We start from the raw sequence: 15,215 nt of genomic DNA, 5'->3' as shown, positions 1-15,215 counted from the left end.
ACAGAAGAATGGACCATAGGAGAAAGGGGAGGAGAAGGACCCAGAGGGAGATGATAGGCAGTCTGATCTACCTCTTGTAGATGCTGTCCGTAGTGGAGAGGCCTGTGCCTGGGAAGTGTCTACTATTCTCTCCGACCTCTTGTGTCCCTGTGCATTGGAACTGCACCCTCTCCAACTTATTCTCATCTGGAGCTGGGCAAGCCACTGTCAAGACACAGGAGCCACCATCAAGGTCACCATCCAGAGGCTACCAAGAATGGTAGGTGCCGGAAGAAATAGATCACCACAGCTCAGTACAGGCCCCTTGGCCCACAATGTTGTGCCGACCTTTGAACTTATACTAAAATCGATCTAATCCTTCCCTCCCACGTACAATCCATGTGCTTATCTAGGTGCTTCTTAAATGCCTCTACCACCACCCCTGGCAAAGCATTCCACTCACCCTTCCCTGTGCAAGGACGCTGACATCCCCCTATACATTCCACCAATTACCTTAAAATTAGGCCATCCTGTAGTGGCCATTTTCACCCAGAGGACACTGCCTTCGGCTATTCAGTCTGTCTGTGCCTCTGATCATCATGTATGCCTCTTCCATGTCACATTTCATAACCCTTTGCTCTAAAGAGATAAGCCCTAGCTCACTCAACTTATCCTCATAAAACATGTTCTCTAATCCAGCCTCCTGGTCAAGCTCCTCTGCACCCTCTCTAAAGCTTCCACGTCCTTCCCATAATGAGGCGACCAGAGCTGAACACAATACTCCAAGTGTGATCTAAAGGAGTTTTATAGAGCTGCAACATTACCTCGTGGCTCTTGAATTCAATATCCCTAGTATTGAGGGCCTTCTTAACAACCCTGTCAACTTGTGCGGCAGCTTTGGGGTGTATCTCTGGACGTGGGCTTGCATTCACATAGCACCCGATACCTGCCCTGCGGTGGAGCTGTGATTGGCTGCTTGGGTAACAGGTGCAGGTGGGGCTCGGTGCCGCTCACAGCCATTGGTAGAGGAGCGAGTTGCTGGATTCTGGAGACGCTCAGACTGATCACCTGTCGAGGAAGTGACAGGTCTCCCCGGGTGGGAAGTCCTGGATCAGGAGCTGGAGGCATCAGGAGCCGCTGGTTTCCACGATGAACGTTAACGGTAGTTTTGATGCCACCTCGTTGCAGAAGCCCGCGTACCGCAAACCGCTGGGCAAACTGTGTCAGAGGCTAGAGGAAGTGAAATGTTCCTGGAGGCAGAGCTCCGCGCTGGAGCTCAGTCACAGCGAAGCGGCCAGACTGGCCACCGACGCGCTGCTGGAGTCCGGAGTCCCGGGTTACCAGCGAACGCTGGCCGACGAGAGGGAGCTGGGTTTCCTGTCCCAATTGGAGATCGACTACATCAGCCGGAGTGGAGCTGCCAGGCTGCCGAGCCCCTCGGCGGAGCTCCGCGAAAAGGGCAGCCGCCAAAGCTACAGCGAGGGGGACGAGGTGTCGGAGCTCACCTCGGCCACCTACTTCCCCGTGCAGACGGACTCGGAGGCGCCGCTCCTCGACCTGGGCTGGTCCAAACCCCCGAGAGCTGTCTGCCTGCCCTCCGAGTCCCAGATCATCTTCCAGAGGGACAAAAGCCACAGCATCAAGGACACCATCCGGAGCCTGCTGAACAAAGCCAGGACGGTAGGTGCACCATAGAGTGAGCATACTTGCATTCGTGTAGCACGCAGCCAGATCCCGCTGTGGCTTGGGTTCTTGTAGATCATAGGACACAGGAGCAGAATCCAGCCCATCGAGTCTGCTCCGTCATTCCATCAAGGCTAATTTATTATCTTCCTGAACCCCATTCTCCTGCTTCTCCCCGTAACCTTTGAGGCCCTGACTAATCAAGAACCTATCGACCTCCGGATTAAATACAGTATAATAAAACCACGAAGCTCTTTGGGCCATCGGGTGCATGTTGACTCTCACACCTGTCCCATTCCCGCCCTCCCGAATCAAAATCAGATATTTTATCACTGACTTCTAGAAGGCTTTACAGAAAATACGTTCATTACAAAATACATTCTATAACAATCACAGAGACACCCATCTCCCAGGACATGTCCTCTTCTCATTGCTGCCAGCAGGGAAGAGTTACAGGAGACTGAAGGCACACACTCAACGTTTTAGGTACAGCTTCATCCCCTCTGCCTTCAGATTTCTGAACGGACAATGAACCCACTGCTTCTTTAAATCTTTGCACTATTAATTTAATTTTATTTTATTTACATATGTTATTGTAATTTATAGTTTTTTATTATTATGTATTACATTGTACTGCTGCTGCAAAACAACAAATTTCACAACATATGCTGGTGATGTTAAACCTATTCTGAATAGCACAATCACTAATGCAAAACTAAATTAAATGTTCCCAACCCTGTTAAGGATGGCATTTATCCCCTGTGGGTGCCCAACAGTCCCAGAATACCTCCATGGTACCCATGGACACCATGTGTTCCCTCTTCCACGATTACCCGGCCACGTACATACCCCTAGAACATCGCCAGTCGGTCTGATAGGCAGAACTCTCTGCTGCCCGCTTCTAGGACCCACAGGTTTCTATCTTTGCCAGTTCTGGGAGCACCCCTCCTCGCTAGCTGAAAAAATAATTGCTGTTTTGATGCAGCAGTATTTGTTTGTCTATTTTAAGATAATAATTAAATAAATGGAACAAATGAAAAGAAATGGTGAGGTAGTGTTGATGGGTTCATGGACCATTCAGAAATCTGATGGCAGAGGGGAAGAAGCTGTTCCTGAATCACTGAGTGTGTGTCTTCGGGCTCCTGTACCCCCTCCCTGATGGTAGCAATGAGAAGCGGGACGACCCAGATGGTGAGGGCCCTTTGCGATGGATGGCGTTTTCTTCAGTCACCACACCTTGAATGTATCCTCAGTGGTGGGGAGGAGCTGGCTAAGTCTCCAATCCTCTGAACCTTCTGCAGTCTTGCTGTTGAAGAAGCTGTTACTGAAATGTTGAGTGCGTGTCTCCAAGCTCCTGTCCCTCTTCGTCGATGGTAACAATGCAAAGAGGGCATGTTCTGGTGATGGGGGTTCCTAATGATAGATACTGCCTTTCTGAGAATCACTTTTTGGAGGTATCCTCATTGCTGGGGAAGACTATTGCCCATGATTGACCTGGCAGAGTTTATAACTTTCTGTAGCTTTTTTCCAACACTGTGCATGGCCTGTCCATACCAGACGGTGATACAACTAGTTAGATTGCTCGCCACAGGACATCTGTAGAAATTTGCGAGAGTCTTCAGTGACATACCAAGTCTTCTCAAACTCCTAATGAGACATAGACACTGATATAGAGATATAGCCTTCTTTGTAAGTGCATCAATATATTAGCCCCAGGGTAGATCATCAGAGATGTTGACATCCAGGAATTTGAAACTGCTCACCTTTTCCATTTCTGATCCCTTGGTGTGTGTGTTCCCTCGACTTCTCCTTTCTGGTCCACGATCAATTCCTTGGTCTTACTGACACTGAGTGTGTCGTTGGCAAATTTATAGACGGTATTTGATCCGTGCCTGGCCACAGAGTCATGAGTGTATAGAGAGCTCTACAAAGCGGATAAAAGCTCTTCGCTCAGTTAGCATGACAATAATAAGCACTTGACAGTGACTAGTTAACCATTCACCTTTGGGATGTGTGAGGAAACGAGAGCACCCAGAGAAAAAACACAGGGTTGCAGGGAGAGCGTGCAACCTTCACACAGACTGCAGCCAAGATAGGGGTTGAACCCGGGAATGCTGGCGATGAGAGATCACAAATTTAACCGCATGTGTCACCATGTCACTCCGGTGCAGTTCTTCCCACAAATGAGCCCATTCTGGACACTTTTTGAAAGGGTTTTAAAGTTCAAGGTAAATTTTATTATCAAAGTACATGTATGTCACCCTGAGATTAATTTTCCTGTGGGCACATTCAATAAATCTATAGAATAGTAACTATAACCGATCAATGAAAGATCAACCAGAGTGCAGAAGACAGCAAACTGTGTAAATACAAATATAAACAGACAGTGATAAGTAACGAGAACATGAGATAATGAGATAAAGAGTCCTTAAAGTGAGATCATTGGTTGTGGGAACATTTCAATGAAGGGGTAAATGAGTGTAGTTATCCCCCTTTGTTTAAGAGACTGATGGTTGTGGGGTAGCAACTGTTCTTGAACCTGGTGGTGTGAGTCCTGAGGCTGTTGTACTTTCAACTTGATGGCAGCAGCGAGAAGAGAGCATGACTGGTGGGTGGGGACCTCTGATGATGGATGCTGCTTTCCTATGACAGCATTTTTAATGTAGATGTGCTCAATGGTCAGGAGAGCTTTACCCGTGACGTACTGGACTGAATCCACTATCTTTTGTACGATTTTCCATTCAAAGGCATTGGTGTTCCCATACCAGACCATGATACAGCCAGTGGGCATAATCACACTATAACATCAAGCCTCTTGCTCGGTAAGCTTTCCCAGTCTAAATCTGCAACTCCATAACAACAGATCTCTGGGAGCATCTTCTCTATGACTGTGGTGGATATTGTGAAATCTGTGTACTGTCAGGTCAGCATAAAAGGTCTTTGTCTGCAGTCTACAATCACTGCAGGACTTGTATGTGTCCAGGACAAAGAAGGGGGCAGGAAAAATCATTGCAGATATTACCCACCCTATGAAATGTCTTTTCCAAAAGCTCCCTCCTGAAAAGTGCTACAGGGCTCTTAAAACAAAAACTTTACACCATCTTAAAAGTTTTTTCTCCCAGGCAGTCAGTCTGATCAACCATTCTAGTTAACCCCCTCTATTACCCCAGTCACTGCACTGTAAACACTTCAAATCCCTTCTTATAATACTGTTTACACTGCAAATAGATGCGGGTATTTAGGCACATTTTATTCCATAGCTATACTTTAACTTCTAACTTTATCTTTCATGTGAAACTTTAATCTTTCGAATTGCTGAATGTTGCTTTTTGCTGTATATCGCAGCAACACACCACAGCAAATTCCTGACATGTGTAAAATGTACACGATGAATAATGATGATCCTTCATCCTCGATTCGCTTTCATTGCTCAATCGGTGGACACATTCCACATCATCATTTCACACCTTTGATAAATCGAGTTGCAAATTCTGCGCCTGCATTGAACTGTAGACCAACTATTCCAGAAATTCAACATAATAGGAAACTCCACCATACGTTGACGTTGGCGAAAGTATGTGACATACTGTATTCAAAAATCTCCCCAATGCATACTTCTCTTTGATTGGATTTGACTGTGACATTAACAAATTCTATCAACTCGTGGGATGAAAGAAGTAAGGTAATCCACACCTCCACCCACCACCACTACTTTATCACTTCCTGTCAGACGATCTTTGTACAGTGCCTATGAGAAGTATTCACCCCCCTTCGAAGTTTTCATGTTTTATTGTTTTACAAAAGTGATTCACAGTGGATTTAATTTGGCTCTTTTGACATTGATCAACAGAAAAGACTCTTTCATGTCAAAGTGAAAACAAATTTCTGCAGATTTATATAAATTTATTATAATTATTAAGCACAAAATAATTGATTGCATAATTACTCAGCCCTGTCAAGTCAGTATTTAGTAGATGCACCTTTAGCAGCAATTACAGCCTTGAGTGTGTGTGGAGTCTTTGCACATCTGGACACTGCAGTTTTTCCTCCATTCTTCTTTAGAAAACTTCTCAAACTCTGTCAGAATGCATGGGGTTCGTGAGTGAACAGCCCTTTTCAAGTCCAGCCACAAATTCTCAATTGGATTGAGGTCTGGCCACTATAGGATATTAATTTGGTTGTTTTTAAGCCATTCCTGTGTAACTTTGGCTTTATTCTTAAGGTCATTGTCTTGCTGGAAAACAAATCTTCTCCCAAGTTGCATTTCTCTTGCAGACTGCATCAGGTTTTCCTCCAGGATTTCCCTGTATTTTGCTGCGTTCATTTTACCCTCTACCTTCACAAGCCTTCCGGGGCCTGCTGTAGTGAAGCATCCTCACAGCATGATTCATGGTAGGGATGGTCTGTTTTTGATGATGTGCAGTGTTTGGCATACACCAAACATAGTGCTAGTTTGATGACCAAAAAGCTCAGTTCTGGTTTCATCCCTCTTCCAACTAATCTCAGAGTCTCCCACATGCCTTCTGGCCAAGATTTCATGTGAGTTTTTTTCAACAGTGGCTTCCTCTTTGCCACTCTCCCACAAAGCTGTGACTGCTGAAGCACCCGGGGGACAGTTGTTGTCTGTACAGTCTCTCCCATCTCAGCCACTGAAGCTTGTAACTCCTCCAGAGCTGTCATTGGTCTCTTGGTGGCCTCATTCACTTCTTGCACAGACACTCAGTTTTTGAGCACGGACTGCTCTAGGCAGATTTACAGCTGTGCCATATTCTTTCCATTTCTTGATGATTGACTTAACTGTACTCCAAGGGATATTCAGTGACTTGGAAGTTTTCTTGTATTCATCTCCTGACTTGTGCTTTTCAATAACCTGAGTTGTTTGGAATGTTCTTTTGTCTTTATGGTGTAGTTTTTGCCAGGATACTGACTCACAAGCAGTTGGACCTTCCAGATACAGTACAGGTGTATTTTTACTACAATCAATTGAAACACCTTGACTGCACATGGGTCTCCAAAACCAGATCTCCATTTAAATAATTACGTGACTTCTAACATCAATTGGCTGCACCAGTGATATTTGGTGTGTCATATTAAAGGGGGGGTGAATACATATGCAATCAATTATTTTGTGTTTTATATTTGTAATTAATTTATATCACCTTGTAGAGATCTGATTTCACTTTGGCACAAAAGAGTCTTTCCGTTGATCAGTGTCAAAAAAAGACAAATTAAATCCGTGGTGATTCAATGTTGTAGAACAATAAAAGATGAAAACTTCCAAGGTGAATACTTTTATGGCACTGTATATAAAGCTATCACATGTAATTATATTTTTTCATTATTGTGTTTTTTATCTTTTATTATGCTGCATTGGATCTTGAGTAACAATTATTTTGTTCTTTACACTTGTGTACAGGAAATAACCTAAAAAAATCTTGAATCTCGAACCTTGAATTTCTTAGCAACTTCCTCAAGCAATGGGGTTCCCAACCTTTTCTAAGCCTACCATTACTTATTGAATGTTGAAAGGCCTCCATAGAGTGGATGTGGAGGGGATGTTTCCTATGGTGGGGGAGTCTACGACTAGAGGACACAGCCTCAGAATCGAGGCGCATCCTTTTAGAATGGAGATGGGGAGGAATCTTGGTAGCCAGAGAGTGGCGGATTTGTAGAATATGTTGCCCAGGTGGGTGTGGAGGCCAAGTCATTGGGTATATTTAAGGCAGGAATTGATATATTCTTGATTAGTCAGGATGTGAACAGATACGGGGAGAAGGCAGGAGATTGGGGGCTGAGAGGGAAATTGGATCAGCCATGATGAAATGGCAGAGCAGACTCGATGGGGCAAATGGCCTAATTCTGCTCCTATATCTTATAGTTTTATTAACCATGCCGTGCATGGACCTCAGGTTGGGAAGGGAACCCCTGCTCTAACATTTCAAAGTCATATGTTAGTTTCAGACATCCCACCCTGCAAAAACTCATTTCAGGGAGGTAGTGCCATCAGTTTGCGGGAGACTCCCGGAACTTCCGGGAGAGGTGGGATGTCTGCAATAGAGTAGCTCCTTAGCAGCTAGCCAGCTAGTTTAAATAACGTTAGCTATGCTAATAAATGAATGACACCTGTTAAACTCACCTCAACATGTCTTTTACAGTCTTAACCCACCATGGGCAATAGAAAAGTCGCTGCTTCAAACAGTGCAGTGAGCAACACTGTCAATATTTTTGACCCCTATTAGGCAGAGGTACACTTTAATGTAGTCTGGGGTGACGTACATTTTATATTTTCTTTTTTTGGAACACTCTGCCATGGTGTGTGCTCTCTCTCTCTCTCTGTCTCTCTCTCTCTCTCAAAAAAATCAATTTACGGGATGTTGTATATAATTTGCGGGCATCAGGGAGCCACTATCAATATGCGGGAGACTCCCAGAACTTCTGGGAGAGGTGGGATATCTGTAGTTTGCTCACCATTAATCATGTTACATTAACCTAGGAGAGAGCCTGTGAAATTAAAGTACAATGGATGTTTATTTTGAAGGGCAGGTTGCTGGGTAGTGTACAGAAACATTCAGGAACAATGACTTCCCTTCAACCGTTCGGCTCTTGACTAACTGGCTAAACCCTAATCAACCATTTCTTTCCTCTCCATAGACACTGCCTACCTTTTAGAGTTCCTCCAGCGTTATGTATCTGTTAAACCCTAAACATTACGGTTCAGCAACACCGTGATCACTTTGGACAAAATGGGCTTTTTATGTACTCATTGTGTGTTCCGTAAAAATTGTGTATAATTTATGATCTTCTTGTGAATGCGGTTTAAATAATGTTGTGTGCCTGTGATGCTGTGGCAAGTAAGTGTTTCATTGCACCTGTAATTGTACATACAGTAAAACGGTCATAGAGTCATCGATCACTACAGCACAGAAACAGGCTCTTCAGCCCATCTAGTCCGTGCCAAACTATTCACCTTCCTAGTTCCATCGATCTGCATCCGGACCAAAGCCTTCCCTACCCCTCCTATCCATGTACCTATTCAACTTTCTCCTGAGAGTTGAAATCGAGCCCCCATCCACCACTTCTGTTGGCAGTTTGTTCCACACTCTCACCACTCCCTGAGGGAAGAAGTTCCCCCTCATCTTTCCCTTAAACATTTCACCTTTCTCCCCTAACCCATGACCTCTATTTCTAGTCTCACCCAACCTCAGTGGAAAAGGCCTGCTTGCAGTTATCCTATTTATGTCCCTCATGATTGTATATATCTTATCAGATCTCCCCTCATTCTCCTACGCTCTGTGGAATGAAACCCTAACCTATTCAGTCTTTCCCTCTAACTCAGGTCCTCAAGTCCTGGCACGATCCTTGTGAATTTTCTCTGCACTCTTTCAATCTTTTTTACATCTTCCTTGTAGGTAGGTGACCATTGCACTGGGCACTGTACAAAAACACACAAAGTGCTGGAGGAACTCAGCAGATTAGGCAGCATCTATGGAGGGAGATGGGCCATCGACGTTGCAGGTCGAGACCCTTCCTCTGGAACCCTTCATCCGTTCAGGTGAAGAGTCTTGACCGGTACATTGTCTGTCTGCTTCTTTCCACAGATGCTGCCTGACCTGCCGTGGTTTGTGTGTTATACCGAAGAGTGACAGAGCAGTACAGCATGGATACAGGCCCTACAGCCTAACACAGTGCCCTCCCACTCCTGTACTCGGCCCATAACCCTCTGAGCCCTGTGCCTCCATGAGTCTGTCCAGGTGCTCCTTAACTCTTACTGTTGTATCTGCTTGAACCACTTCCTCTTTAAGCTCAACCCATATGTTAACCAAAGTTCAAAATATATTTATTGTCAAAGTATATATAAATTATACAACCTTGAGATTCTTCTCCTTGCAGGCAGCCACAAGACAAAGAAACCAAAAAGAACCCTTTAAAAAAGACTAACAAACACCCGATGAGAAATAAACACAAAACGCGCAGCCTATCAAAGCAGGCAACAGCATTCAGAGCGAAAGTGAGTCCATAGACACGAAGGCCAGAGCAGCTGGAGCAGGCCTCAACCTCCCCTCAGGCCTCATCCTCCCCTCAGCCTCACCCTCCCCTCAGCCTCACCGTCCCCTCAGCATCCTCTCAGCCTCAGCCTCCCCTCATCCTCCCTTCAGACTCAGCCTGCCCTCAACCTCTCCCTCCCCTCAGCCTCCCCTCAGCCTCAGCCTCATCCCTCAGACTCAGCCTCCCCTCAAACAGCCTCCCCTCAGCCTCACCCTCCCCTCATCCACCCCTCAGCCTCATCCTCATCCTCCCCTCAGCCTTAGCATCAGCCTCAGTGCTGTGAGAGTGCTCGCCTGACTCTCCATGGAAAATTTGCCTCTTGGTCCTTTTTAAATCATTGCCTTCTCACCCTAAATCTATGCTCCCCCCCAGTTTTGGTCTCCCCTACCCTTTGTTTACTCCCCTCGTGATTCTATAAGCCTCTGTAAGGTCACCCTTTGTTCTCCTGCTTCCCAGGGAATAAGACCTAGCCTCTCCCTTTAACTCAGGACTTCTAGTCTGGGTAGCATCCTCCTAAATCTTTTCTGCACTCTTTCCATTTTAACCACATCTTTCGTATAACAGGTGCATAGTGTGGCCCCACCAACAACTTAAATAACTGCAATGTAATGTCCCTACCCTGAACTCGATGCCCTGACTGATGAAGGTCAGCATGCTAACTGACTATTTCAAAGGTTTCAAAGGTACATTTAATGTCAGAGAAATGTACACAGTATACATCCTGAAATGCTTTTGCTTCACAACCATTCATGAAAACAGAGGAGTGCCCCAAAGAATGAACGACAATTAAATGTTAGAACCCCAAAGTCGCCCCCCCAGCTCTCCCCTCCCACGTGTAAGCAGCAGCAAGCAACGATCCCCCTCTCCCCACCAGCAAAAGAAAAGCATTGGCACCCCCCACCGAACACTCAAGCGTGCAGCAAAGCAACAGCAAAGACACAGACTTGCAGTACCCCAAAGACTACTTGTTCACCCAGTATTTGACATACCACAGGCTCTCTCTCTCCCTAATAAGGGAGAAAGAGGCGTCTCCATTTCACAGCGAGAGGGGAGACATAACAAACAATTCGCTGGTTTACGATGTTAAAAGTCCATTGCATCGCTTTTTCCAAGCTCTGTGCCCAAAGATCTTGAGTCTTTGGGCACACAGCCTTAGATCTTCCATCTCCCACAACACACCAGTCTCCTGCCCGGACACCGACCTTCGATCCGCCCGTCTCCAGAGGCATGAAATCTTGGCCCTCCGAAGGCGTGCTGAGCTCTCAGGCCGAGCCCTTGGCGTACCGAGTAACAGCCAGTCGTGAAACCCCGAGAGTGGGTCCCATTCTCGCAAAGAGCCGTAGTCAGCGTGTAACTCCAGGTCAGGGTCTTCAAAAGAACCCTGAAAGGGAAAAATAGAGATATTAAAGATGGAAATAGAGCTGTTTCTGAAGACGCAAGCAAAAGAGTCGCCGTTCACCACTCTGTTTAACTGTGGTGCCCGTTCAATGAACTATGCACTTGCACTCCTAGGTTCCTCTAACCTATAATACTCCCTATACCCTGCCATTTATGGTGCAAGTCCTGCATCGGTTTCACTTCCCAAAATCCAACACCTCACAGTTACCTGTATTGAAACCCATTAGCCTGTCCTCAGCCCATCTCCCTAACTGATCAGACCACAATCTCCTCGTCATCTATGATAACCCTGTTCACTATCAACGATACACAGAGAGTAATGAGTGGGAGAACTCCCTGCCAGGGGTGGTAGTAGAGGCAGATAAGTTAGGGACACTTAAGAAAATCTTAGATTGGCAGATGGATGGTAGAAAAATGGAGGGCTATGTAGGAAGGAAGGATTCGATTGATTTTAGCGTAGGTTAAAAGGTTGTCACAACATCGTGGTCTGAAGGACCTGTACTGTGTTGTACTGTTCTATGACCTATGGTCTAATGTGTCATGTCACAATTTATCAAGGCTTGTGCATTTGCATCTAAATCATTTGTATAAATAATGAATAACAAGGGTCCTTGCCAAACACTTACATTCCATTGCATTCTTATGAAAGGCCACAAGGAGAGGAAGAAGAGGACAAGGCAGGGGCGGGGACAAGGGGAGACGGTGGCAGAAACTTGGTGTGGTTCAAAGACCGTGTTCTGAGACCGTTCTCTGATTCAAAGAGAATAAAATCCATCAAGAGTTCTGAGGATGTTTTCTCTGTGTTGCTGCAATTGTCTTATCGTTGCTCCCTTGTATTGTTTTCAAACGGACAGAGCCCATTTTGTTCCAGATACATAGTTGGAAACTATTCAGAAACATAGAACGTAGGACATTGCAGCACAGTACAAGCCCTTCAGCCCACAATGTTGTGCTGACCCTTTTAACCTACTCTTTAAGATCAACCCAACCCTCCCCTCCGACATAGTCCTTCATTTTTCTATCATCTATGCGCCTTACTAAGAGTGTCTTAAATGTTACGAATGTATCTGCCTCCATCACCACCCCGGCAGAGAGTCCATGCACACACCACTCTCTGTGTAAAAAAACCTACATTTGACAACTACCCCCCCCCCCATACTTTCCTCCAATCACCTTAAAATTATAGCCCCTCATATTAGCCATTTCCACCCTGGGGAAAAGTCTCTGGGTGTGCACTCAATAAACGTTTATTTAAGGGCCCTTATGAAGGGTCTTGGCCCGAAACATCAGCTGTTTATTTCACTCCATTGATGCTGCCTGACCTGCTGAGTTCCTCCAGCATTTTGTGTGTCTTACTAAAAATTTCATTGCTGGATACACTGCAGAAGACGCCTCTACTTTCAGTAATAATATTTTTCTTTCACCAGAAGAACATGCAAATATTAAAAGGATGCAATACTGAGGCTTTGTAAAGCCTTGGTCAGGCCACAGATGGAGTATTGTGAGCAGTTTTGAGCCTGTTACCTGAGAAACAATGTGCTGGCATTGGAGAGGGTTCAGAGGAGGTTCGTAAGCATGATCCTGGGAATGGAAGGGTTAGCATTTGAGAAGCATTTGATGGCTCTGGGTCTGTACCTACTGGAATTCAGAAGAATGAGGGAGATCCCATTGAAATCTATCGGACATTGAATGGATGGAATGGATATGGAGAGGACGTTCCTACACTGGGAAAGTCTAGGACCACAGGGCAGAGCCTCGGAATGGAGGGACATCCCTTTAGAATAGAGATGAGGAGGCATTCCTTTGGCCAGAGGGTAGTGAATCTGTGGAATGCATTGCCACAGACAGCTGTGGATGCCAAGTCTTTGGGTATATTTAAAGCAGAGAGTGATAGGTTCTCGGTTAGTCAGGTTGTCAAAAGTTGGAGGGAGAAGGCAGGAAAATAGGGTTGAGAGGGAGAATAAATCAGCCTTGACCAAATAGTGGAGCAGAGTTGATGGGCCGAATGGCCTAATTCTGTTCCCATGTCTTATCACTTTAATATAACAACGACTTCCCTTTCTATCGTCCTCAGCTGATTGCGATTGTGATGGATCTATTCACTGACATAGACATACTCTGTGATTTGCTGGAAGCTTCCAACAAACGAACAATCCCTGTCTACCTACTGCTGGATGAAAGTAACCTGGAGCATTTTATATCAATGTGCGATCAGCTCGACATACGAAAGGAACACATTAAGGTAAGTCCTGCTGAGTTGGCTGCTGTATGCAAGTGAGCAATTCAAAGGTCAAAGGAAATTTACTATCAATGTACATATAGGTCACCATATACTACTTTGAGATTAGTCTTTTCCATGTATTCACAGTGGAACAAATAAATACAATAGAATCAATGAAAAAACTGACAAAGAACCAACAAACTGAGCAAATAAGATAATAATAATAATAAATATCACCGAAATGGCAGAAGAGATTAAAAAACAAAATTGGAACTTTAAAAATAGCTTGCCTAGGTGAGTATAAAAGTATAACCAGAGCAAGAAAGTTAAGAAAAAATCTAAGGAAATATAAGGTCCATGCAAGATATGATCAGCCTAACCAAAGCATGATCGAGTTTATAGATATCAGCGAAATAAAAGCTTGGTGCATACAAAGCCAGACTAAGTGGATACATGAAATGTACCAGACAGAAAAACAGAATTATCAGTTCAGAAAGAATGAAAATGGTTTATATAGGATATTGAAACTATGGCTATGTCCACACTACACCGGATAATTTTGAAAACACCGGTTTCGAGTAAAAACGACAGGCGTCCACACTAAGCATTTTTCAAAATATCTCCGTCCACATTAGGCGGATATTTGGGCGAATCTCCTCCTACTGGGCATGCGCAGGACACACAGAAAACAAGCGAAGAGGAAACGGTATACTTGGTGCGCGTTTGTCCAGTTACAGAGTAGAAAAACTTTAAAGGAATTGCTCTTGGCTCTCTCGCAGGAGGACTTAAAACTTAAAAAAAAACAAATACTGGAGCGTATGGAGGCAACCAACAGGGAGTTCACGGACAGTATGACCCAGCTGACGACGAACATTGAAAAACTGACTAACTCTGTTGCATTAATAAAGCACCTTGTTAAATGTATAAAATGTCTGCATCAGTGTTATCTTGTATTTCCATACAATGTTACATTAGGCTGTTACAGAACTATTGTCAGAGAAGTACTTGCATAAATAGGTAAACCACCATACAAGCAAGGACAGAAAACAGGACGAAGTGAGTATACTTATTTATTCAGTAAGCTATGGGTCAAAGTACTTGGTGAGTACATTTCTAACCCTTCTGGTTTCAGTCTCGTCCGTCTGTTCTGAAATTGTTAAGTGGTGGCGTTCAAGAAAACAACAAACATCTGTTCCAGCACGTCATGACAGCGTTTTTAAATAGTCAAAAAAACTCACTTTACAATTTAACTCTCACGCCGCTCACACCGACTGCGCGTTATAACAGCTTGCGCAGTACCGAGCAGAAGCAGAAAAAGCATTGTTGTTGTGGTGTTGTCATGACAGCGTTTTTAAATCTCTCCGGTTACCCCGTACACACTACGCCGGATATTAAGTGTTTTCAGATTTATTCACTCTGGAGAGCATTTTCGAAAATCTCCATTTTCGGGGGCTGAAAACGCCGGCTCAGTGTGGACGGGAGGGCAAAACGAAGAGAAAAAGCTTCGTTTTCAAAATTATCCGGCGTAGTGTGGACGTACCCTAAATTCAATGCACAAAAGCCTCACCAACCCGAGCACAGAATTACCAGCAAACACAGAGATAAGTGCTTTTGATCTAACATCCGGTCAAACAGGTTACACACAATCAACAAGCCAGTTGGATTGGGGAGGAAAAAGAACACACTCACACAATTGAAGAAATGCAAACACTTGAAATTACAATGGATACACTGAAAGACGTTACAAAAAATACCCACAACTGGAAAAGTACCAGTAGTGATAATATTGATAATCATTGGCATAAAAATTATTTGCCTTCATCTGTACCTATTAATATATATCAATAATTTTCTTGAAAAAGTGCCTGAACTTTGAGAGAAGGTAAAA

The 15,215-nt window shown here is 44.5% G+C and overlaps 1 protein-coding gene across 1 annotated transcript in view; it reads left to right on the top strand.

Annotated features, from left to right (window-relative positions):
- Window positions 1-1,039: 1,039 nt before the first annotated feature.
- The window catches only part of fam83c (family with sequence similarity 83 member C), a 56,671-nt gene continuing 42,495 nt past the window's right edge, over window positions 1,040-15,215 (top strand). Inside the window, exons 1-2 of the mRNA XM_063074035.1 lie at window positions 1,040-1,659; window positions 13,181-13,348. Of these exons, the coding sequence (XP_062930105.1) occupies window positions 1,129-1,659; window positions 13,181-13,348 (699 nt within the window). The 5' untranslated portion in view covers window positions 1,040-1,128. The remainder of the gene's footprint in view (window positions 1,660-13,180; window positions 13,349-15,215) is intronic.

Source organism: Mobula hypostoma, chromosome 2, assembly GCF_963921235.1.
Source record: "Mobula hypostoma chromosome 2, sMobHyp1.1, whole genome shotgun sequence".
Lineage (NCBI taxonomy): Eukaryota > Metazoa > Chordata > Chondrichthyes > Myliobatiformes > Myliobatidae > Mobula > Mobula hypostoma.
Note: the sequence above shows the minus strand (reverse complement) of the source record. Positions and strands in the feature narration are given on the sequence as shown.